The sequence below is a fragment of the Lampris incognitus genome, chromosome 13 (assembly GCF_029633865.1).
Source record: "Lampris incognitus isolate fLamInc1 chromosome 13, fLamInc1.hap2, whole genome shotgun sequence".
In the NCBI taxonomy this organism is placed as follows: Eukaryota; Metazoa; Chordata; class Actinopteri; order Lampriformes; family Lampridae; genus Lampris; species Lampris incognitus.
This window is the reverse complement of record NC_079223.1, coordinates 39218394-39244243: the sequence shown is the minus strand read 5'-3', so window position 1 is coordinate 39244243 and position 25850 is coordinate 39218394. Positions and strand designations below refer to the sequence as shown.

Below are 25850 nucleotides of genomic sequence, written 5' to 3'. Positions count from 1 at the left end.
GAGAGCTTGTTTTCCAATACTGCCACCTAGAGGCTTGGAAGAGCGCGTGTACCGTCCGATTTACTCGCGTCTTTAAACGTTTAAATAAAAGGTTACTTTTCCGAGTTGACGTACGCCTCACGTTAAAAACAAACAAAAAAAAAACAAAAAAAAGTTTTCAAGCAGTTCCCCCATCTGGAACGACGGATCAAAATAAGCGCGTTCTCGTCAGTGTGATATCCGAGGCGACTTCTGGCATCGAAAACAAGCGAACTACTTTCCTGTGCCCAGTGACGCAATTTTCCCGCCGCTACAGCAGTGGGTCTCCTCTCCCGTGTTGGAGGAAGTACGGAGCAGCAGTCCACAAGATCTCAACAAAACTGTATTTTCCCGTCGTTTCTCTTTGGATTTTGTTTTTCTTTTGAGTCCCCCCCCCCAGAGGTATTGCTTAACGATGCCTGCCACGCGTGACTGGATTAACAACCCTTTGGGCGTCGTTGAAGGGATGTTTGGTAAGACGCATGCACGGCGGCTAGATTAATGCGTTTACGTTAACCTAGCGCTTTAGCTAGGTCGCTAGCTGCCACGCTCCGCCGTACTGTCATAGCTGTAAACCCGTAACCCGTGGTTTTAAACGTTTCTGTCCTCCAGCTGAACTGCCGACAATCGCTATCGTAAGCTTTGCCCCACTTGCACCTTCATACACACGCCCAGTGTTCAGAGCGTACCATTCAGCCAGCAGTGCCCATATTCTGGCTCGTCTGACCCGAGAACTGGTGCAGTCATTAGAAAGTTGTACCCAAGTGCTTACCTGATGAATGGTTAAGTGTTGTCATTTTTGCTTGTTGATGTCGGCCACCTTTATGATGGTTAAACTGTGTCACCTGTATCTTCACAACACGTCAGACCATTTACACGCTTCTTGGCACAAATTCCCCATATGAAGGCGTGATATCCCAGGATTTGCTCATCCCAGGACCCCAGGGATATGGACTGGGGGGGGGGTCGTGACCCTGTTCATGTTGCCCACCTTTATGATGGTTAAACTGTGTCGCCTGTGTCTTCACAACACGTCAGACCATTTACACGCTTCTTGATATTACAGCTTCGTCCCAAGGCAATCCGAAATCTGGATGGGAGGCTGAAGTAACGGGATTCTTCAAAGAGCAACTGAGAGACAAGGAGGCTCGCGCATCGGTAATGTAGTTTAGAGATGTTGCAGAATCCTCCTCAGTGGAAAGAGAAATACTTGTTGCTGTTACCCGTCAAGTGTATGTTTCAGTTTTCTTTTTCAGTATATAACCGCGCCGTTTAGCCGGCTGCCTTCTTGATTCGCCATCATTTTGAACATATGTTATCCACATAGGTTCCCTCGTTAAACGATGTTCCCCTGCACTACCTGAAGCCCAACAGCCTGGTCAAATTCCGTTGTTTGATCCAAGACATGTTTGATCCCGAGTTTTACATGGGAGTGTATGAGACTGTTGATCCGTCAACCAGTGCCAAAGTAAGCATTTCCTTATTCTCTCGTTTGCGGTAGATTGCTTGATAAAGTCTTGTATCCAGCATAATAATAATATCATTCCAATCCATTATCCAACCCACTTATCCTGCTGTCAGGGTCGCGGGGATGCCCTGATATAAAATAATACCAAGTACGACGTAAAACTTAACAACTCGGAGTTCAGCCCCCTGTGAGACCCCCGCAAGTGGATCATTGGTAGTGGCTATGTAATGAGATGTTGCGCTTCAAAAGAAATATTCCACCTGATTCCTCTTCTTTAATATCGTGATAATTTGCATGTAAAAATGTAGAATAAAACACTGATTAATTTTCACTTGTTTTTGTTTTTCTGCTAGGCTTTGACATAGTAGATCTAGCTTTTTGTTTCCTTTCTGGTCCATCCCTTTCTTCATCCTTATTGCTTGGTGCAGCTAGCAGTGACATTAATGAGCTGTGCACTTCAGCTGAAGTTGAAATTCTTTCAACTTTAGGCACCGTGCTCTGAAAACAGGTCAGATCCCTGCATCAGCATGAAAAGTGCAGCTTTTCCATTGAAAATGACACATGAGGAGCTTTTTTACAGGCCTCCGGTGTCTACTGAAAGCAAATTCACGTCGTAATTTCTGGGACTCAATTAACAATCCTTGTTTCACTCCCCAGATTCAGAGGTGCGGGAAATACAAGGACGTCACAGAATCTGGGGTAAGTTTAGAAACCATTAAGGCATCCCACAAACTCTTAATTTTACCAGCATTGTTTGTAACTGTGTTGACATGCCATCATGTATCGCACTTTTCATCTCCAGGTGGAGTTCAATTTCAGTAACACAGTAACCTCAGAGAGACAGACATTCTACTGTGTTCCTATCCCTGGTGAAAGCCCCTGGGTCAAAGAAATATCCTTCTCTGGTCAAAATTGTGAACTTTAATAAAAGCTATACATGGCGATTGACTGGCGATGGATATGTCCCTTTGCCAATTAAAGTCTGAATGTGGATTTATTTAGCATTACTTTTGTACCATACTCATGGAAAGACTTAAGTAGGATGCCTGGTAAATTGGTCCATAGTTTTCCATAATTCTGTCACACAGCTATGCCTGCTCTGGCCAAGCAAGAGTGATGCCCTCCACCTCCTATGTCCCAAGCAGACAGAAACGCAGTTATGAGGAAGATGACGACATGGAAGTACCACCGCAGAAGCAGAGGGAAACGCATCCTGGTCTGAACTGTTTGCAAAGTAGAGAATATCTCGGGGTGGGCAATCTTATCCAGAAAGGGCCAGTGTGGGTGAAGGTTTTTGTTCCAACCAAGCGATTACACACCTGTGTTTCCCAATCAGGTTCCTCAGCAAAGACTCTAGTGCAGGGATAGGCAACATGGTCCAGAAAGGTCCGGTGTGGGTGCAGGTCTTTGTTCCAACCAAGCAGTTACACACCTGATTCTATTAGTCAACCAATAGTCTTTGCTAAAGACCTTGATTTGTAGACTCAGGTGTGTAACTCCTTGGTTGGAACAAAGACCTGCACCCACACCGGACCTTTCTGGACCATGTTGCCTGTCCCTGCTCTGCTGGTTGATTAGTGGGATCAGGTGGGTAACTGCTTGGTTGGAACAAAAATCTTCACCCACACTGGCCCTTTCTGGATAAGATTGCCCACCCTATTTTCACCCTTTTTCAGGTGGTATATGTCTTCCTCAAGCTCGGTTCCTCTACCAGAGGCCTGGGAGTTTGAGGGTTCTGTGCTGTATCTTAGCTGTTCCTAGGACCACATGCTTCTGGACAGAGACCTCAGATGTTCCTGAAATATATATACATATGTATATATATCTATATATGTGTGTGTGTGTGTGTATATATATATATATATATATATATATAAAGAGAGAGAGAGAGAAAAGTGCCGGGGGGGGGGGGTCTTCTCAAAATTGTGCCGCTCCCAAGATGAAATTGAACGGTGCCAAATTAGTCCATAAATTTAAAAAGTCTTTCAATCAACAAAATAGTTTGTCAGTATTCCTTTATATTTATTGTGATATGTAATTTTGTCTCACTGTTGTGAGGAAATTCCAGATGCACATAAAACTATTCCTATTCTCACTGAATATAAAGGTCAGTCCTGTGGGGAAGACAGTATTTGTAAATGCCAACTGTCCTCTCCTCCCTCCCCAGGTCATCAAAATATGACAGTGCTGCATGGCAATGGGGACTGTAAACGGCAGGAGACAGAAGCTCGGTCCAAACAGACGACCTCTGCCTCTCATCTGGATTTAAACTTCCCCCTGCCAGGAGAGAAGGGTCCATCTTGCCTAGTCAAGGTACATTAACCTACGACTGGTGGTATTTTTTTCCCCCATCCTCCATTTATTCCTTCTGCCTCAGTTCTGCTGTGCTGTTTAAATAAAACTATTACCATCTAATTTTAAGGTCTGCCAATGGCCTGTCAGGATTTTGCATATGATCATGCTATCAGGGTTGTGTATAGAGAACTGACTGGAGTGGCTACCCAAATTAAAACAGTCCAGTATTTGTCACTTACATAGGTAGAAAGTGTGGGCTTTTCAATAATTCAACATCCATACAGAGATTTTGGGGTGGTATGTACCCCTTTGTTGACATGAATATAATATTCACAGTTTAATGGTTTATCTTGGGGAAATTAGTTGAAACTACGGGTTTTATTTGGAGCACAGAATTTTAAATCCTGTAGATATATGTTTGCTGTCCAATCCAGGAAAGTTATGCTACAGCAAGGACACCTGTGCTCCCGCCACCTATGTTCAAACTACATGTGTATTTCCTGTTAAATTAAATACCCAGCACCCTAATCTAAAAACAGGTGAGGAGGGGGTCTCTATATTTACCCAGATTCTCTGGGAATTCAAACTCCAACATCCAGAAGAGCTTTATATAGAATCATGTGATCAGCTCTGAATCAGAAAATAGTCTAAACATCCCAAGTGTAATTTTTTTAACAGTAACAGCCACTGTGTCCATACTCTGCTTTTCATTCTTTGCAGTTGGATCACACTGATCAAGGAGATGATGAACTAAACATCTCTCCTATGTGGCTGAGAGAGACACAAAGTAATGCTCTCGTTAGTACAAAACAAATTGTCCTAGGGCTGAAATTCAGCTCTAAATTTGAGGTGGAGCAGTGATTTAATTACATTCCCCCCTTCCTTAATAACTACTCTTGATGTGCCCATAAACCACATTATGTCAGCGAAGCTGCTGAGTGGCTTCTATCAAAAGATTGTAGTTGTAGTTGTATCTCCCAAATGTGACTACTACTACTTTCAGCTGCTCCCATTATCTCCCAAATGTGACTATATATGAGTAAAAGTGTTTGAAACCAGGTCATTGTTGGAAAGCAAAAAAAAAAATCCATAGCAAAAAATTTTTTCTTTTTGCAAACCCTCTATATATGCCCAAAAGCTGTAAAAAAAAACTAAAAAAAAGACTATAAGTACAGCAAAAACCTTTCTAAGTGTTCAACTTGTTTCTACTAAGCAACACCTCTTTTGATAGGTGTACGAGGAATGGGACCAGTTCAAACTGAATGACACACTAGAGGTTTATGGGATCCTCTCCGTCAGCCCTGCCCTCAGCGCCTTGACAGAAGAGAAGTAAGACATTGTTTTTCCTATTTGCCTTAAGCCTGATTTCATTCTGGTAGTGCTCTGCATCCGTGTTGCTTATTGCTTGTGTATTTATCGGCACAGAGATGTCTCATCGTCACTGCTGGACCCCGCAGAATCTATGGAGACTGCAGAAGAGCAGAGAGTCCACAGTCCGCCTGCCTCACTCGTACCTCGCCTCCATATGCTCTGTGCCAAACCTCTGCCTCTCAACAATCCCCTGCTCCCCTATGCTGCCTTGGAGAACAACAGTGCCTGTAAGAATGTAGGGAAGAGTTTACGGCTGTCTGTCTGCATCTCTGAGAAGGCTGTGGCGACTATACTGCACAATCTGCCAAACTGCTGAGATGTTTAGTTTGCTATAAGAATGACTTGTTATGTTACTCTTGGCCTGTCCTCCATAGTTTTATCATCCACCCTGAGTGAGATGGCCTCCATCAGGACTGAGTTGCTGACGTACCTCACTCACGTTCTCCTGGGTGATGCCCTGGCAGCTGAGTACCTCATTCTACATCTCATCTCCAACGTGTACGTGTTTGATAGTCTCACCTGTAACCTCTAATCAGGCCCATCCCTTTTTATCCTGAGGCATTTCACACTGAGTTTCTTTGCCACTCATAGGTATGCTAGGCGAGATGTTCTCCCACTGGGCAAATTCACCTTGAACCTGAGCGGATGTCCCACAGGTTCCTCGTACACTGAACAGCTCTACCAAGTCATTCAACAGCTTGTGCCTTGTGTGAGTGAATGAAAAGTGTCATCTAAATAGACTCCCAGTTCTTATATTCTTTTGGCTAGATGATCAAGAAACACTTTAGATATTTCTTGAGCATGTTGCCTTTCATATGGAACATTTTTATCTTTAAAGCCTAATTAAAGAAAAAAACATAACCAGAGTTTGTTTAGGAATGCTTAGGTGTATTTTCTTGTAAGTCCATGTAGCCTGGGAAAGCCAAAAGTGCATTATATTTAGAATAAAAGTGGTCAGTATGGCCTAACGTCAGTATGGCCTAACGTCAGCGCTGCCTGTTTGAAATTCTTTCTTAGCTTGTCGCAGGTATATTTTTAAAATTTTTGTTATTATTATTATTATTATTTTTAATCAAATGATTTTCCCGCCTTGCAGTCATACCGTCTGAGTATGAGCCTTCAGAACATGAATCAGTTGCAGCTGGTGCCCAAGAAGGACTATGTGGCCAACCGGCTAGTAAGTGGAGCCCTGCAGCTGGCCAGTAACACTTCCCTCTTCCTGGACGAAACCCAGCTGGAGCAGGGACAGCTGGATGCAACAGGTGAGGCTTTTAGAAACCACTAGGGGAGGACACTGAGACGTACACAAGTGGCTGACTGTCAGACCTGAGGCTGAATTCTCATAGAGGGGAAAACTATATTTGTTGTACATTGAGAACTGGTAATGAATTCTGCAGGTTCGACACAGTCAGTTCAGTGTTTTCCATATGATTGATCTTGGTCAGTAGGTTAAAGTTTATTTGCTGTGTTTGTTTTGTGCTGTAGGTGTGCGGAACATCACTGCCCTTGGGAACCTGATCTCATGGCAGAAGGTTGATTATGACTTCAACTACCACCAGATGGAATTCCCCTGCAATATTAACATGCTCATCGTGTCAGAGGGGCGCTCACTGCTGCCGGTGAGGATAACAGGGGTTGAGCACTGGACGGGAGGGGTGGGGGGGAGGAGGTTTCCACCAGCCTCTCATGAGACCAGTACAAGTCAGACGCTATGGGTTGTTTCTAAGGCCGTGTCGTGCTGGCATCTCAACTGTCATTGGTCCCAACCAGCAACCCCCCCTCCCCCACTTCTGGCTTTAGACTTGGCCTCACTGTGTTGCAAACGGCCAGAGGAATGTGCTGTGTACTATTCCTGTGCCTTGGTCTAATGTGTTGCCATGGAGGTAGCTGTGTGCCATAGGAACAATCCAGGGAGAGGCGTCAGACTAGTCCACCTCTTTAGACTGCAGTCAAGAGCGATGTGTTATAAACAGCTCCCATGGCAGAAATACACAGCCGTGTTTACATTGGAAAAAGTAGTGGCCAACAAGCAGACGACGACCTAAACCGATCACCCACATTTAAAAAAAATCCTCATCACCGTGCCGGTTAGTCATACTAGAGACAGACAGGGGCTTTTGTTTTGTTTTTGTGTTTTTATTTTTATTTTTTTATTGTTGTTGTGGTTGTTGTTGTTTTTTTAAATAATTTTAGCATGAATAGTGGATATGCACATGCTATTTTGGTCTAAACAAATAAAATCCCATTATCAATTTAAAAAAAAATTTTTTCAATAATTTTAGCATGAAAAATGGATATGCACATGCTATTTTGGTCTAAACAAATAAAATCCATTATCCATTGCTTGAATATTGCTCTTCCCCCCCCCCACACACACAGTCGGACTGTTGGATACCCCTGCAGCCTCAGATTGCCATGCCCAGTATGGAGGAGTATCTTGGTGCCATTCAAACCATGCAGGCATCGCCGCAGCTGAACAAGTTCAGAATCTACCTCAGCGTGGCCCGAACTCTGGACTACAGTATCACTGATGAGGTCACAAAGGTGAGATGACCTCATACCTTGAGTCTTGAATGTGCCTGCTTCAGTGACTTGAAAACAGTCCTGGGAGGAACATTGCCCGTTGCCCATTACTTTGGACTAACCCTCAGTGATTTGTGTATTTGTAGATCCCCTAACTCTAAGCCATGGACTCTGCAAAAATATTGTTACCTTCTTTAATTTTCATATTTAGTTCTCCTCGTTCTTGAGACTAATACAAAAAAATAAGCATCTTAGAAACTGGCTGCCTAAGTGGCGAGTTTAATTGAAGTGAAATGCCAGGAAAGCCTGTGTTATGGAAACCTATATACTGTAGATGTTGTGGACTGTGCTGCACTTACACTGCCTCCCTGTTTTCTGTGTGCTCAGGCTGTTGAAGATGACTTTGTAGAAATGCGCAAGGATGATCCCCAGAGCATCTCTGCTGAGGACCTCCACAGGCTGCTGGTGGTGGCAAGGTGGGCTTTAATTTCTACCATTTTTAGTACACTTACAGGACATTACTGTCCCTTTTTATCAAGTTAAAACAGCATACTTTGTGTCTCTATAGCACTTGAGTTTTACAATCATTAAGCAAGACGAAGACAATATGGCAAACTAAAAATGTCAGATGTTGGATTATACAGCCAAAGGCAATGAAACTTGAAAAATGGATGATGGATTAAGTGAGATAGCTGAGCTTGTGAAGGACTGCTCAGGCCAGGTGACTTAATTGTTAGCCAGTTGTTTGGAGTCTTATGTCGAGCAAAATATTTCACGAGAGTGGGAGTGAATGGGCTGATTATTAATACTTCCTCAGGTTGCTGTCTCTGAGCCTGGGACAAACCACTCTCTCAAGAGACAACTGGATGAGGGCCAAGCACATGGAAATGCTCCGGACTAACAGGACTGAGCAGCAGAAGTGTGTCAATGGCAATGAGCCATGATCAGAAACGGTCTGCGAGTGATAAAAATATGGTGACACTTTTTTTGATACTCAAAAGTTAAGACATTTCTTTGTGTATAAAACAGTTCATTTTCTATCCAAGATGCTCGCCGTGGGTCTAAATTTAGCTTATGTCAGGTGCCATTTGTATTTTGACGACATAACAGATGAGTGAGACTAATGGCACGAGTTGTACATAGTTGTTCTTCAGTTTCCATATGTCGCCTCATGCCTTAAATTCAAAATGGTCCGCATTTCTGGGATTCGTACTCTTACAAAATAAGGCAGTACTTTCCAACATTACTGCAGACCAAATTTTCAGTTTTATAAATAATTGTGCTGTTGATCTCAAAATGTAAATAAAGCAATGAGGTCCGCATGAAATATCCCATTTTTGTGCTTTTTTTTTCTTTTCTTACCCAAGTCAACATTTGATGCAGCCGTGTTGGGCATGCTAATAAAGTTCTTTGTTCATGCGGGATTTGACAATAAACTTCATGCAAGACTTGTTTGCTCTAATGCTTTTATTCCCATGGAATATCTTCCTGGACCAAAGTGTACAGCGCACACTGTTCTGAAGTAACACACCGAAAAATGATAAGAATAAATAGGATATTTTAATATACAATAAAATCTGAATACGCCATGAAAAAAAAAACTCAGTTATTGTAAGAAGTGAACTACAACCACAGACATTCAGACAACATGGCGCTAATGCGGGAAATGTGCTTAAGTGCAGTGCAATCATATGCTCCGACCTCATGATAACACAAATGTCATGGTAGATTATCTATGGGAAGGATCCTTATGGGGATGGTCAACCACAGACAGCAAATAAAGAGATGGTTTCAAAAGCACTTGGTGTTAGAAAAAAATAAAGGATAAGAGATCTTCACCTATCAAATGTCGGGTCAAGTTAAACTATACCAGCTTTTGCATATCAACAAAACGATATCTAGCAATGGGGGGGTCTTCTCTTGCAGGAAAGTCAATTAAAACACTTGATCCTTTTAATTCAATACAGATTTAGGAAAAACTCATTTCATGTGTTTGAGAACTACTCCACATTTCTGTATTGAGTTATCCAGAAGATAAAAACGTACTATTTGCACCGCAGCCTTACATTCCTACTGCAATACAGCCATCTTAAAGCTTTGGCAGCATCAAACGTTAATCAGTAGGTTCATTAACCGATGAGCCAACCACAATACCATGCTGCTCCCACAAAACAGGAGACGCTCTCGTCTCATGCACCATGACTGGTCAGTTTGCATGTATAACTGCGAATGAGCAAGATGAAAGCGCAAAAAAAGTTGACTAGAGCGTTTATCTCGGGATATTCTGACTTACGAGCAGACAACAGTTTAATCAGACAATATTCACAACACTAGACTCGAGTGTCTTAAACTACCTGCTCATATTAATTTCTACCGGGGTACAGTGACCGGGTCCTGTGTAGGATACCAGTGAAAGCATTACAGCCTTACACGTGAAGCATTGCTTCACTTGATCGAAGTTAAGAGAAAAAAAAAAAAGGAAGTATATGATAAACAAACCTTGACAGCCAACTTGCACATACTATCTTTCCGGGATTTGAAGAACACAAATACCAGCAGCAGCAGGGAGGCTCTTGATACACAAATCCACACATACTATATAGACACAACTAATAGTCTTTGTCTCAAGGATGCTCATTTTCAGGGCATTCCCTGCACAATGTGGAATGGCTGTACCAATGGACGAAATATCCCAAGATAAAAGGAAACGGACATAAACACCCTGAACATGATCCAATACTGTATACAGTACACCCAAATGTAAGATTTAAGTGAAATGGAAACGAGTTAAAAAAGGTAGATTTCGCCATGAATACCTGATATACACAACCCCACTTCAATTTTCCTGTTAAGGCAAGTATGCTTTCATTTAACGGAGTGCATAAAACGCCAAACAGTGTTTCTAATGTTTGGGTGACGCCAATTGCATATACCTATATGCTGCTCTCAAGTCTTTGTCAAACATGCAAAGTCAATGTCCTCCGACCGAGGGCTTGGATCAGGCCTACCCTCAGAAGTAATTACTACAACCAATAGCATAATAACAAATTCAATTCACATACCTATCAAAAACATCTCTAACCAGTACCTTCTGGTTATCAGCAGTTTGGAATCGTAATGGGGAGCCTTTTCAAAATAAAATGCTCATACCTCAACAGACATCTTAAGTTACTACTCCAGCCTCAATACAAAAGCCAAAATGTATGGAGATAAACCCCCTGTATAACCCGCCATAAATAATTGTATATATGTGTTTGTATTAGTAAATAGGAAGGTTCTATTCAAGGAACAGATATACATACAATACTCACTGTACATATCAACCTGTATACACTTACGTGATCATTAATTTATATATTGGTATATTTCCTATAGGTTACACTTGACAACACTGATATTACATAGGCCTAACCATGTCAGTTGTTAGTTTTCCGATGGCTATATTAAGGGTAATATTTAACAAAGAACTTTCCTTTGGAGATCACAAGAAATTTGGTCAGGTTCAATTACCAGTGTTCAGAACTGCAGCTATAATGGGGCCTGCATCAATGCCAATAGGTGACCAGCACATCAGGAATCACATACAGTACATGAAAGATTTACAGTTGGACTTTCAACATGCAGTTGTAATTTACCTGCCTGGTTTACCTGATTTTAACAATTGGCCTCACATGCAACCATAGCAGGAAATCAACTGGAAAAAAAGAGTTACACAAGCTAAGGACGGTGATGTGTTTACATGCACACTAATTCTCCAATCGTATATGTCTGACATTCTCCGAATACAAGGGTTGAAATGACGCTTCATGACCACCTTTTATGTGTCAATCTGGAATTATTTCTCCAATTGTGTGTCTTCATTTACTCATAATAGAGTAATCATACTGAACCCATAAAATGTTCAATATGAATTGAAACATTTGCAGCATTTTCTGATGTTCTTTTAAATGTGTATACACTATAACTCTAACTGCGTCTGTTAATTTCAACATTTGTGATGTTATGAAGAGTTATCTGACACTTGACTGATGACTTGCAGTACACAGTAACTGTCGTACCCTCAACTTCTAGGGCACCCAAAATTGCATGGAAATGGAGATATGTCCAGACCTTTATCCAAGTATCCTCAGAGTCAGGCAAGAAGTAGCATTGTTGTGTGCATGTAAGCAGTCATCGTCATGTTGACCTTGGTAATGTACTTTTTGTACATGAGTCATCAAAAACATTGGTTAGCTCAACCAAGGAGGAAATTTAAGAGCAGTGTTCTTTGAGAAGTGGCCCTTTGTGCAAGCTTATGCTACTGCTATCATATTGGAGGTTTCTACATGTACAACTACAAAATCCAGCAACAGTCTACAAGTAAAATGCTAGATCTGAATGATCCGGGTCTGGCACTGTGTAAACATTGCCCTCAGTTCGCTCTCCTGGGACTCATTAACACCCTCTGGCTCTGGACTCTTCTGTACCTTTGCCACAGCAAAGTTGATGCCTTGGGTGAGTCCTGCCTGGGTGAGGCTGGCAACCTGCACCATGGAGCTCTTTATCTTGGCAAAGGGAGACACCACTCGGCTACCGTTGCTGTCAGCGGGCGAGGGGCCCAGGCTGCCCTCCATCTGAGAACAGAAGCTCCTCTGAGAGCCTCCTGAGACTGCTGAGCTAGGCTTCTGGACAATCAAGAGGTTAGAGCCGGAGGTAGTGGACTGAACATCAAGCTGGGATGGCCTGGGGACCTGGGGCTCCTGCTGCTGTTCTGGGTCCAGCTGTTTTCCTGAGTCTGCTGGTCCCTTTGTCTGCTGAGGCACCCAGGATTTGTGTGGTAGGACAGCAGCTGACTCTGGCTCTCCAAAAACCTCAACAGGTTTGGTCTGCGCATCCTGAACAAACTGGTGGCAATAGGCATCTATGGGGGTTCCAAAGTCAATCAGGATAGCTTCTTCTGCCACTGAGGCAGCCCCTGGAGACTTGTCATCGCTGACTTGAGATGAGCTTTCCTGATTTCCATCACAGCCAGTGACCCGGATGACAGAGGGAATGTTCAACTCTACGCTACCAATGGACTGAGAGTGGCTGCCTAACCGGGGGTTTGATGCTACAATGCCACAGCTGGGCAACACATAGTCAACATTTTCCAAGGAGCCAGAGCACGGATGCTCAGGGTCAGAGACGTAGGAGTCTGAGTCTGAAGACATCTCGGAGTGCTCATCACAATGGTCCTTTAGTGCTCCAGAGGCAGGATTGCCGTCTGATGTGTCCAAGCTGCTGTCTGACTTCCACAGGTTGACATGCATAGTAGGCTTTAGGAAATTTACCTTTACATCAGGCTTTGAGAAGGTTCCTAGTTTCCCAAGGGGCTTGAAGGGGCCAATGTTCACGTTTGTCTTGGTCTGCTTCACCTTCTGATTAAGGGAAGAGAATTTGTTGAGAAGGAAACTTTTGCCCTGTGCAAGACCGGAGCTACCTTGCACCTGGTCAGTGGTTTTGGTCTGTATGCCCATAATATCCTCATGTGGTTTACTATGCCGCCTATAAAGCAAGTACAAAAACAGTGGTCATCATGAAAAGTAGCACCAAGCAAAAACAGTATCAAGATGCAAGCAAACGTTTATATGATATGCAAACATAAAATTATGTGAGAGAGATCAGAGCTCAACATATTATTGGAATACTGACAGATTAATTGCTGCTTACCTGTCTAGTTTCTTTTCAACCAGGAGGAGGTCCAGCCCCATGGCCTGTTTTGTAATGCGAAGCATCTCAGCTATACACTGTAGTGTGTCTGAAACACAACACAATGGAGATCACAAACATGGTCCATTGTGAATATGCTCAGAGTTGAGATTTAAGATCACAACCTTTCAATCTTAGAAAGAATTACATCACACCTTTTCCATCATCCTCAGGATTCCGTGTTGCAGCTCGTAACGTGTGGTAGTATCCACTTGTCTCCTCATTTCTGTAATGCAAACGCATACAGCAGAACTTTGGCTTCCCAAACAGAGTGGGCTCTGGACCTTCAAATGAATACAAAGAGCAAAGAATTGGCACTGTTACTGTGCTGACAGTAGATGAATCAAGAAAGGAAGACGTAATTCTAAAAGATGACTGAAAAGTTAACATACGTATAGTTTTGGGAAGTGTAGTGAATTACCAATAATGTAGAGCAATTTTTAGTTCTCTTTTCAACATAACTTACTCCTTACCTATTTCAATCTTTTCCAAACCCTCTAAATCGAGGCGCTGGTATTGGTTGACTTTATCTGCTTCTTCATCATAGCTACAAGAAAGCAAACAAACAGTGATCCTCTAAATTCTTAACAACTCTCATCATAAATATGGCATATTTACAATGGCTTGACTTACTAGGCAATGTAATAAGCGTTATTGGAGAGAAGCAACAAGACATCCACATCTTTGTTGGTTGCATCTATAATGCTGGGGAGAAGCAGTAGAATATATGTCACTAATGTGATATGAGTTCTATGTATAGCAAAGCATTTCCAAAGATTGATTTTAGACAGATTCGTCATACATCCAGAGCATATTAAAAAAACAGATTAATAATTTGGCCGCATGTGATGATCCATGGTAAGATCCACTAACCTCATGTCACAGTTGATGAGGGCCCAGCCCCCATGAAACTTCTCATCCTCGGGTAACAACAGCTGCATGTAAGTCTGCAGCAGAAGGCTGACCTGCTCCTGGGCTCCCCTCTGGCTCTCCTTCTCTTTCTCCTCATGCTCCTTTTCCTTACTGAAAATGGAGTATAGGTCCTCGGTCACTGGCAGGCCCATCATTATGTCTGTGGGGGAAGCACGAGACAGGTTTGAAAGGCACTTTATAGACAAAATGGGCCTCCACATACTTAGCTGAGATACCCATCTCCTTACCAATCACTGCTTGTCTATAGGCATCCCTAAAGCGGTTCAGATAGTAGCGATTGGCTGAGTTTACTCCATCTTTCATCACACCAGCAAGCTTCCTCTCCCCCGTCCTGGTGAAATCTCCCTGCATTGGTGAAACCAAAAGTCACACTGATGCGATGTGTCCCACTGCTGTTGGTCCTTTCCAGAAGCTTATTTAGCTACTCTATTCCCAAGAGATTAAAATGCTGTTCTACACATTTATAGTTATTTTGAAGACTAATTTCATCTCTGATAGTAACATCAGGTCCTATAACTTGGACAAGGTAGTCACAAAGGCCTGCACTTAAACTCGTGTTCTTCACATTTTGACCAACTGATAGTTTCCAATATCGCCACTGGTCTTCCAAGTTTCTTACCAACACTGAAATTTGACAGAGATCATCTCAATGTATGTCAGGTACATCTGGTGTACCTGGCATATTGATAAGAGTTATCTAAACAAAGGAGGTGCAAATATTGCAACATCTCAATTTATTCCTTTTAAGGAAAACTCATTAGCTGTGGAGAGGGAGCATGTCATATTCCTGGCAACTGTGCTAAGCTAACACCCACCAGTTAGTAAATTTACACAAGCAATGATGCTACCTTGAGGGCAGCTGTGCCTGCATACTGTCTGCTGATGGTGTCTCCATTGTTGGCCCACATGACCTGATAAATTCTGCAGCACTTAAGTGGAAGGGGCTGTTCTGGAGGCATCACACCCAGTTTCTTTAGCTGCAGGAAGAAGAGGGAGAGTCACAATGGGCTCCTCGTCACGGCCATAAGTAACAGTGTCTCCTTCATTCCTAGATAGAAATTAATTAACCTGAAGCCATTCCTGTAAATGTGTACTTTTCAGTTTAAATTTGTGACTTGTGGAACTGCCTGGGGTTTCCCTGAAGAAACAGTTTGATTTAACAAGGCACTAAGGTTATTCAACTTGCCAATTTGTGGTTTTATGCCCATAGTCTCAGTTTACATCTAATCATATGAGTATAGCGACTGAGAGCAACACTGAAGACAGCCATGAGTCACAATCATAATGACCTTGTTGTTAATAAGTCACAACCGCACTATTCAAGCCAGGTTGGATCCAGGTGAAAACAGGCTCTCACCTGTTGTTCCATCACTGCCCGGGCAATTGCCGCCTGCACCACATTTGTCCTGTCAAGACAATCCATGCAGTTGACCCTGAAGATGCCCTCCTGCTTACAAATGACTCCTGCTTGATCCACCCTAACAGAGTAAGATGTATCCACATAAAATGCACACATGATTAAAGAAACCTTTTCAAAAAGAAATGAGCAATAAAAATACAACATACTGAAGCCAATTTGACATCTGTTATCATTTCCAACTTACAAATTATGTCCAAATGTTTTAGTGGGAAAACTGGCATTTCTCAAGTATGACATACTCTCAATAACACTTACCAGCCCCACCTCATGTCTGTAATGATATCAGATATGGCATCTGTCAGCGTCTGCACATTCTCAAACTTCATACCTCGACTGAAACCAAAAGCATACAAGACAATAAAAGGGAAGCGGCAATAAGAATACTCATGGTGAGGGTTGTTCCTTCCTCATTTTTTTCTTCTTTAACTGTGTTCTATAAGGTGTCTTTGAGTGCTCTGAAAGGCACCCACAAATAACATGTATTATTATTAAAAGAAAACTATTTCTTACCAGTGCTCATGGAAGTCAAATGAGACATATGTGAGGTTCGGATTGTTGTATAGGAGCACTTGTTTTAGATAAGCATCACCAATCAGCTTTTCCCGTCCGCTTTGGTCCACTAAATTGATGATGATCTGATGAATGATGGAACAATAAAGTAATTAACAATTGTCATTCTAGATAGTCAGTCCTCCACTCAGTGCAGTTTCTTAGCCTGACGTGTATCTAAGAAAGCGTTAGGCACTTGGACAGATATAACTTCAACACAGCCACCTCTGATATGCGAGAAGACTTTTAGGTGAGGTTATTGGGCTGCACAGTGAAAACCCAAACAGGCAATTTAAACCAACACTATACAAAACATACACATTTGGAATTGCACTAAAATACTGCAGGAGAAAGAGGCAAAGTTCCCATCCTCAACAAATGACCTCCAAAAGTCACTTGTTGAGGATGGGAACTACAATAAATGGTCAAAATAGCAAACTCTGAAAGAAAGTGTTTACTCTATAGTGGAGACTGAATGAGCAATGAAACCCAAATTATATGATACAAGAAACAAATCGATCTAAAATGTCACTATGTGTAGAACTTAATACATAGTTTAGTTGTGATAGTATACTCAGTCGTGGCCTTCCAAAACAACTTAGAATTTTTTGTGTAGACATCAAGTCATAATATTAGAATATATGCAAATTGTGCCAAGGGTGGCAGAAACATGGCACTTCAAACAAACCCGCCAAACTTAATGCAAAACGTGATCACAAAAGTTTATCTTCTTGCTAATCACAACTCATAGATGTAAACACACTGGCCGTGCATCTCACCTGCTTTTTGTAGAGGGTGAGCTGTTCCTCAAAGTGAGCAGCAAAGTAAGGAATGGTCTCCTTCTCCCCTGAAACAGCAGAACAGAATATACATACCATCTCCAACTGTAAAAATACCAGACTTTTAGCAAACCATTTTGTGTGAAATATTGCATTTTTGTGATTTAAGAAGGAGAGTTTGTCCCTTTTTCCGCAAATGAAATCATTAAAAGCATCCTGTTCTTTGGCGTGGCTCTAGTACAGTATTAAGCTCATGCAGATCACACTGACCTTTTTCTAGACGTGGCCGTGGATTGTAGCGATAGCCTGCCTGACTCCAGAAGACAGGCACCGAGCCACGGGTCTGCACAAAGGAAAGAGTGTGGCTGTGCACGTGGATCAACTGCTCCGTTTCTACATAGTTAGCCACATGGCCATCTGTGTCCACCCCTCTGCGTTTGTACCGCATCCCTTTGGCAAAAAGAAGGTATCATCATTTTTCATAATTGATCTCACAGATCAAGATTCCCTTGAATGGAACAAAAATATGCTGTTCATTAAATGATGCAAAGCCTATTGTTGATGTAGCTTAATGTGGATAAAAATCCTGATTACACAGTATGAATGAAAAATGTTTGGGCTATATTAGGTGTGACCTTTGGCCTAACGGCCTTGCTGCTGAAATCTCTGTGTTGTACCTGCACGGTGGCGGCTACGTCGGGAGATGAGGGCCACAGTGAAGCGAGGGTGGATGTCATCCACGCAAGTCAGTTCCTGTGGTGGAGTCTCAGGACTGCTCCTCTCCTCATCAGGGCTCTCATTGTAGTTCACCACCAGCTCCTCCACCTGGACAAAACCCTGAATGATGGGCATCACCCAAAAGTCCACCTCTGCAGTCTAGAGTGTAAAAAAGAAATGGAGCAGCATAAGAGAGTAGCCAGAGTGGCTGCATTTTCTGACGCTGAAACCACATGTATGGCCCTCTAGCCTAAAATGAAATACCACCAGAGCTATCGTTTCTATGTCTTCCCCTAGTTTGCTTCCCTCTCTATTTTCCCAGTCTAAACAAAGATCAGCATATACTAAAAAGGTAAATGTGGTCCCCATTTTCCTTTGGAATAAAAGGCTAAAATAATGCTAAAAAAGTGAGCGAATATTGCTTACTCTAACTTTTCTATTCATGGCTGAATATCCAAAACCAACTGACAAACCTTTATGACTTTACGTTGTTATCAGTTCATATCACCAAGTATTTTCATATTCTTTAGATAGGAGTACTTGTAATTATCATAATGTAACTGCCACATTTACAATGCATGGTCATCTGTACTTTAAGATGACCATGCAGTGTAATAGCATCATAACTACCTCAGTAGATATGAAGTTTTGACCAAAGATGGCTAATAAAAAAAAAGAGTCAAAAATAACTTTTGTATGTTGCATGTTGATGTTTGTATGATCCAAAAAAAAAAAAAACACAAAACAGAGACTGCACACTGAACACTAACCCCACAGGCCCCAAAGAGACACCACCTTGACTAAATTCTTCTGGGGGAAACAGAGAAACAGAGGAGAAACAAGAAATACTGTAAGCAGAGTATTTGTACTCTGCTTACAGTATTTCAAATTGGCTACCTGCAAGTCGATAAGCTCCTGGATCATGTGTTTATTCCAGAAAAAACGGTCATCAACCTTGCAAAAAGATTAAAAACTGAAATCAGACAGAAGTAAAGGCTTTTGTGCTACAAGTTAAACAGAACAACTATTAAATCATCTTTGTCTTTCTCTCTGCTCTTACAATCAGAGCTCCTAACCTGTTTCCAAAGAGGCAAGTTGGAACTGCCCGAGTCTCCCTGTCGCTGTACAGAGTTTGTTAGGTCATAGGTCTGGCTGTAGTAGAAGGAGTCTGAGTCCATGAATATCTTGTACAGCTCATCAAGCAGCCGTCTTTCCAGACGCTCTTTCTCTTTGTTTTCTTTGACCTGGAGGGCAGTGGAATATTAGATTTGGCTGGGTGGATGGTAAAAGAAACAGCAGTAAGTTGGCACAGAAGTGCAGAAAACAAAATTCAAGAAAAAATTAATACCTTAGAAAGTGCACAAGACTGAAAATATGTAGTGGTCTGAAACTAAGAACTAATTTGGTAACAGTTCTGCAAAAAAGTACCTTTTTCTTGATGGGCACAGCCACATTAGATTTGATCTGGCTGAATGTTTTCATCAGGAACTTGGACTCATCAGGTGACTGGGCCAGTTTCTCTGGTTTGTCAATTCCAAAGTGATGCTTCTTGCAAAGCTGAAAAGGAAGACCAATTCAAAATCTTCTGTCAAATTTCCACAGTTCTTTATATCTCACAAAGATGTTTGAAAAATAAAATTACTGAGAAGATAAATTTGGCTTGATGACCTCACTTTCATTTTCTAAACTGTCTTTTTTAGCTTCTTTAAATTCAGACCCAAGTTTTTTAATGAAGTCATCAATATTCTATATTTTAAGTTGGTTGATGACTATCTTCTAACCAAGACAACTTTAATGGCTCAAAAGAGGCTAAAAGCAATAGGGAAAAAACATCTGAACAGCAAGTGGGATTTACAAGTTGAACTCAAATACTTTAACTCACATCACAAAAATATCGCAGATTAATACTACACAATACACAGACATTGACTATTACAAACAATATCTTAAAGCAAGATGTCATACCAAGGCACTGAAGAAAATCTAACATCTAGACTGGGCTATATTATTTCTAGCAACGAAAGAAGTGGGTTAACTATTCTGCAGCACAAGAGGGATGTATGGCTGGAAAGGGTCTAAAGGCACATCCAAGAATAATTATCCAACTTTGACATTACTCACTTGAAAATACTCTGTCTCATCATCCATGAAGCTGCCCTGAAAGACTAAGATCTTAGCAAAATTCTGAGTCCTCTTGATTATTATGCAACAATTGCTACATTAATTCCCCTTTTTTATGCATACCGACTGTGAAAATGAATTGGGAGATCATATTGAAACCAATTAATTATGGACCACTGTCCGTCATCAAAAGAAATGATTCATACCGACTCATACAAGGTCTGCTTGGGAACAGTGAATGACAATCTAAAAAAGACTCAAGTGCTGTCATCAGGACAGGCTGTAAGCTGAAATGCAGTGATTAAAATACACTTGCCGTGTCTCATCATACACACACCTCTAGCTCAAGCTCTTGGGGTTCTTCTTCAGATAGCGGAATGACGGCTATCTTGGTGATCTTGAAGACTTTGTGATTTCCAGGCAAATGGCCAACCAGTGCTTTTTGACGAATTAATACAAGCTCGAGAGGAAGATCTACCAAAAGAAAAAAGGGGTGGGGTTGGATTCACCAAGGGTGCAGAATTCCTCACATTTCAGAAGGTTCAATAAAACCAGCTGTGCAGCAGCCACAAACTATGACGTTCTGTTAATTAGACGACCAAAGACATCTGACAACTGAAAATTTTGATATGTACTTAAACATTAATTTCCGGCTGCTAACCATCAATCTCTTACACTCTTTCCTTGAACAGGAAGTATAAAACGTGCTGGTTAATCACACAGCTCAACCAGTCATTGCTTAGTTGAAGAATGATGGTGGCTAAGAGGATTAGCATGTCTCTGTTTTGTGTAAAAGCAGAGAACGACTAAGGGCCGGACGTTCAAATGTTTTTCATCTCTCACTTACCCACGTGAAGTTGTATCTTTCCAATAACACCCTCCACTAGACCCAAACACACAGGGTTCCATGCCAGCAGCAGGTCTGTTGCTGAAATTAAAATGGAGATTAAACTTTAGACAAAGGGTGGAGAATAGCTGAAAGCCAAAGACCAGATACGAGTTTGCTGTAAATGATTTTGCTAAATTAGCCCAATTCAAAATACCAATGTTGTACCTAAAGAATCTTATGTAACCTCCTGTCATTTGGACATAGGTTTATGTTAACTACAGACATTGCAATCATTTTCATTCAAAAATAGCAAAAAACACAAAATCACATTCATCCACCCATTCACACACACATTCATACACTGAAGGTAGAGGTTGCATTGCAAGGCACCAACCTGCTCATCAGGAGCAGTTAAGGGTTCAGTGTCTTGCTCAAGGACACTTCAACACACTCTCTGGATGAGCCGGGGATCGAACCAGCAACCTTCCGATTACTAAACGACCCCGCTCTACCTGCTGAGCCATGCCGCCCCAAATAAACTAACTTAACCCCAAATAACTCCACTGAATGCATGCTGAGCAGTTTAAGGTAGCTGTAGGCTATAAATAGCACAATATTGTCTGTTTTAAGTACTTCTGTACTTGTACTACTGTACTATTTCAAAGTACTTGGTGATATACACCAATCAGCCAAAACCACTGACAGATAAGTGAATAACATTGATTATTTCGTTACTATGGCACCTGTAGAGGGGTGGAATATATGAGGCAGCAAGTTAACAGTAAATTCTTGAAGTTGATGTGCTTGACAGCAGGAAAAATGAGCAAGCGTAAGGATCTGAGCGACTTTCATAATGGTCAAATTGTGATGGCTACATGACTGGGTCAGAGCATCTCCAAAACGGCAGGTCTTGTGGGGTGTTCCCGGTTTGCAGTGGTCAGCACCTACAAAAAATGGTCCAAGGAAAGACAACCAGTGAACTGGCAACAGATTCATGAGCACCCAAGGCTCACTGATGTGCATGGGAAGCAAAGGCTAGCCCGTCTAGTCCGATCACACAGAAGAGCTACTGTAGCTGAAATTGCTGAAAAAAATTAATGATGGCTATCGTTCGTCCATTTTGGATTGTTTATTAGTCCAAAACCCACCGTCCACCCTTTTCCTTTTATTTTTTTTATGGAGAGTACTACATGTTTGTAGCTATAGCGTTATAAAGCTTAGTGGTTATTCTTCAATAAGCCCTATGATGGTCTGGTGGCCTGTCCAGGGTGTCTTCCCGCCTGCCACCCAATGACTGCTGGGATAGGCTCCAGCATCCCTGTGACCCTGGGTAAGGATAAGCAGTTTGGATAATGGATGGATGGATGATAGACAGGTGTCAGAACACACAGAGCATCACACTTTGCTGCATACGGGGCTGCGTAGCCACAGACCAGTCTGAGTGCCGAAGATGACCCCCGTCCATCATCAAAAGCGCCTACCATGGGTACGTGAGCATCAGAACTGGACCATGGAGCAGTGGAAGAAGGTGGCCTGGTCTGATGATTCACGTTTTCTTTTACATCCTGTGGACAGCCTGGGGAAGAGATGGCACCAGGATGCACTATGGAAAGAAGTCAAGCCGGCAGAGGCAGTGTGATGCTCTGGGCAATATTCTTCTGGGAAACCTTGAGTCCTGGTATTCATGTGGATGTTACCTTGACACATGCCACCAACCTAAACATCGTTTCAGAGCAGGTATACCCCTTCATGGCAACAGTATTCCCTGATGACAGTGGCCTCTTTCAGCAGGATAATGCGCCCTGCCACATTGCAAGAATTGTTCGGGAATGGTTTGAGGAACATGATAAAGAGTTCAAGGTGTTGCCTTGGCCTCCAAATTCCCCAGATCTCAAACCGATCAAGCATCTGTGGGATGTGCTGGAAAAACAAGTCCGATCCATGGAGGCACCACCTTGCAACTTACATGACTTAAAAGGATCTGCTGCTAACATCTTGGTGCCAGATACCAAAGGACACCCTCAGAAGTCTTGTGGAGTCCATGCCTCAATGTGTCAGATCTGTTTTGGTGGTACGAGAGGGACCTACACAATATTAGGCAGGTGGTTTTAATGTTTTGGCTGATCAGTGTAGTCGTAAGCTTGAAGGTTTAAACAACAAACTGTGACTGGAACATTACTGGTACATGTGCTCATACCACATGGGCAGAGGGATCTTGCTAAGTGTGTCACAATCTTGGAGGTTTGCCATGATCCAAGTAGGTTTAGATGAACTGAACTACTCAGCCCAAGACAAAATATATCATGTATCATATAGTCCAAAAGAAGCAAGCTGTTTGAATTCACTAGCATTTTCAAACTTTTGACTAAACCCAAGTTTGACAATGGTCATCAAAAAGAATTGATGTTTACACCTCAGTCTCAGTGGCTGAAGGGAAACAGTTTGGCTCGACAATGATGACAGAATAAACAACATAGTGCAGAAAACTAGAAAAACGTGATGGGTGTGTCTAAATAGCTGAAGCCATGAGCAGGCAGCAAAGGGTGGAGAGTATCTACTGTAAGGCGGCCTCAGACAATGACTCTTCCTGTTTCGTGAGCCAGAGAACTCTATGTACAAAGGGATAGCTATGAGAGCCCAGCAGTAAGGGGGGAGGGTCTAGATTTAAAATAAGTAGAAGAATCATACCACAGCTTGGTTTAGAATGTGTAATATGGTGGAAATTACTCACGGTGTGCTTCTGTCAACAGGCCAAGGGAGCATTGGAAACCCTTTCCCAATTAAATAATGGAACAGTAGTGCAACCCAAACCTGTTCAGGCTGGCTGCACAACCAAACACGTTGGGCCTTCGAGTTTCTCTAATGCAACTTTTTCTTTGGTTCCACTTTTAAAAGTAAGAATAACACTCATTTCTCATTATGCCAAGACGGCCAGAGGTTTTTGCTTTCATTTGCGGCCATTCCTTTTCATGGCTAGAAACTGCAGTATCGGGAGCGGCAGACTGACGTTGATAACACACGTGCAGCTAGGCGACTTTTCGATATCTTATTTGCTATAGGGCGTTACATGCTGAACAACAGAGAAGAATGAAACGCTAGTTTATAATACCACCACCCCCCTTCCCCGGCTCACTATGTAGTTTAGCGTCTCTACATTATCAAACAATGACCTTCTAACCACCGTTTCTAGTTTATGACACTGGAAGACACTGAGTGAAAGTCTTAAGTGTCTGCTGTCAAAGACGGCACATGAGATGTGTAATTCAGTTATTTTTATTCTTGGTCGCAGCGAAGGAAACGGCTTGGCAACGCGACTGTTCGGTGTAATCGGTGATTAAGTTACCTACTCACACATTCAGGATGTAACGTGGAGCGCTAGCGAATTCAACAGCTTTCCCACTGGATTTCGAACCGAGTCTAAATCTGTCCTGTAATATAACCCGTGTACCATCCACGCAATAAACTGAGCCCTCTCCGTTACTTTCACTGAGACAAGGTCCCGGGTTTTACATGAACCACAGGTGTAGACGGGGCGCAGTGTGCACTCAAAGATTAGACCATTCATCAACCCCCCTGAGCGCTATCGTTTGCACGTCATCAGGTCTATAACGCCGTTAGAAGATAGCCACATCTTTTGACTTTCGTTTAATTCGTGGATCGTTGTAAATGCCGCTGGGCTGAAGTAAATGGCCGGCTGCATGCCGAGAAAGCTGACATAAATGTACCGTACCAGGTCTGACGCTCATGGTCCCATCTTTCCGGCTACACCAAAGAGCTCGGTCGCCACTCTGGAGAATGTAATGATCTTTGGCTTGGAAGAGCTCCATGTTGTCCCTTTCCGTGATAAAAAACGTGTATCCGATTGTCAAAAAAAAACAAAACAACCTATGAATCAGCAACTACGAACTCTCACGTCTTGGAAAGTAACAAATCGGAGCTAGCCGGATAGCTAACCCAGTCCCTGGCTAGCTACGGTTAACTCGCCCAGCGCGGTTCTCACGGCTCTGCTGGGTTGGCTGGCTGGCTAGCTAGCAAGCAAGCTAGCGGCAGTAGCTAAAAGCTCCGCGGATCTGTAAATTCCACTTTTAAACATGATGACAGTGGTATGTCGGGGTGGCATTGATTTCCACGGACATGCTGTGGTTGAAACTGCAAGAGAACTGAGCGAAAAATTTGCTCCGGCCACTGCCGATCACTCAGTACGCAAACCCTGTCTTGGTCAATTTCCTGCTCCAAACAACCGTACGTCACCCATACCTGATTCGTCATTCCCGGTGGCCAGGTGCTGTTTTCTCCCAGCAGAAGGCTCTGATGATGATGATGATGATGATGATGATGATGATGACGATGATGATATGCCCCTTATTTATTAGTTATATCACTCCTTTAGTTTATTCTTTCCATTGCAAAATTGATGTTAACATGAAAGTAGTTGTATGATATCATATAAAACTAAATGTCACCCTCTGCATCATATGACTCTGGTGCCTCTATATCGATTAATAAAAAAAATGTCCGTATCAGAACAAAAAATCCCAAGCAGACCCAGAATGAAAATATGTTATTATTGATGAGAATATTATAGCTGTTCAAGATCCCATTCACCCACTTAATCCATTCTTCACATTGCTTCCATCTGGTCTCAGGTACAGGTCCCTCACCTGAAGTTGTGTTACTTCTGCCATTGAAGTCCTAAACTCACTGAACCTCTAAACTCTTGTGTTAATGTATTATCCCCCCCCCCGCCCTCTACGTGTTTTGTGTAGTGTGTATAGTATGTGTACATGTGTTTACTGCATGTGAGGCTCCGTGCGATGGGTGAAAACCAATCTCCTCTTTTAGGACAATTTCTATCTATCTATCTATCTATCTATCTATCTATCTATCTATCTATCTATCTATCTATCTATCTATCTATCTATCTATCTATCTATCTATCTATCTATCTATCTATCTATCTATCTATCTATCTATCTATCTATCATATTGCATTTTCATAACTACTGTAATTTGCAGACCCAGTTATGATGGAAGATGATTTTAGTTAGGGCTGAGCAATAACAAAAAAAACAACAACATCCTGATTGAATGTCTATCAGG

At 42.2% G+C, this 25850-nt stretch overlaps 2 protein-coding genes across 2 annotated transcripts; one reads left to right on the top strand and one right to left on the bottom strand.

Moving 5' to 3' along the window:
• The first annotated feature begins 302 nt into the window (after positions 1-302).
• mcmbp (minichromosome maintenance complex binding protein) lies at positions 303-10831 on the top strand. Its single transcript, XM_056291787.1, has 16 exons — positions 303-491; positions 1085-1176; positions 1346-1486; positions 2144-2185; positions 2289-2379; positions 2574-2702; positions 3654-3799; positions 5013-5110; positions 5207-5379; positions 5527-5650; positions 5744-5861; positions 6249-6414; positions 6638-6771; positions 7532-7696; positions 8063-8151; positions 8493-10831. The coding sequence occupies exons 1-16, from the start codon at positions 434-436 to the stop codon at positions 8617-8619; spliced, it is 1893 nt and encodes a 630-aa protein (XP_056147762.1). The 5' UTR covers positions 303-433; the 3' UTR covers positions 8620-10831.
• A 97-nt stretch (positions 10832-10928) lies between these two features.
• On the bottom strand, positions 10929-24957 carry inpp5f (inositol polyphosphate-5-phosphatase F). The gene is made up of 20 exons (XM_056291786.1): positions 24481-24957; positions 20769-20849; positions 20259-20395; positions 19229-19357; positions 18877-19044; positions 18698-18754; positions 17761-17959; positions 17354-17533; positions 17084-17151; positions 16266-16390; positions 16011-16088; positions 15693-15813; positions 15184-15312; positions 14563-14680; positions 14276-14474; positions 14036-14107; positions 13876-13949; positions 13558-13686; positions 13364-13451; positions 10929-13198 (listed from the first exon to the last, which is right to left on the bottom strand). Exons 1-20 carry the CDS (start codon positions 24575-24577, stop codon positions 12043-12045), a joined length of 3405 nt encoding a protein of 1134 aa, XP_056147761.1. The 5' UTR covers positions 24578-24957; the 3' UTR covers positions 10929-12042.
• Between the last annotated feature and the right edge of the window lie 893 nt (positions 24958-25850).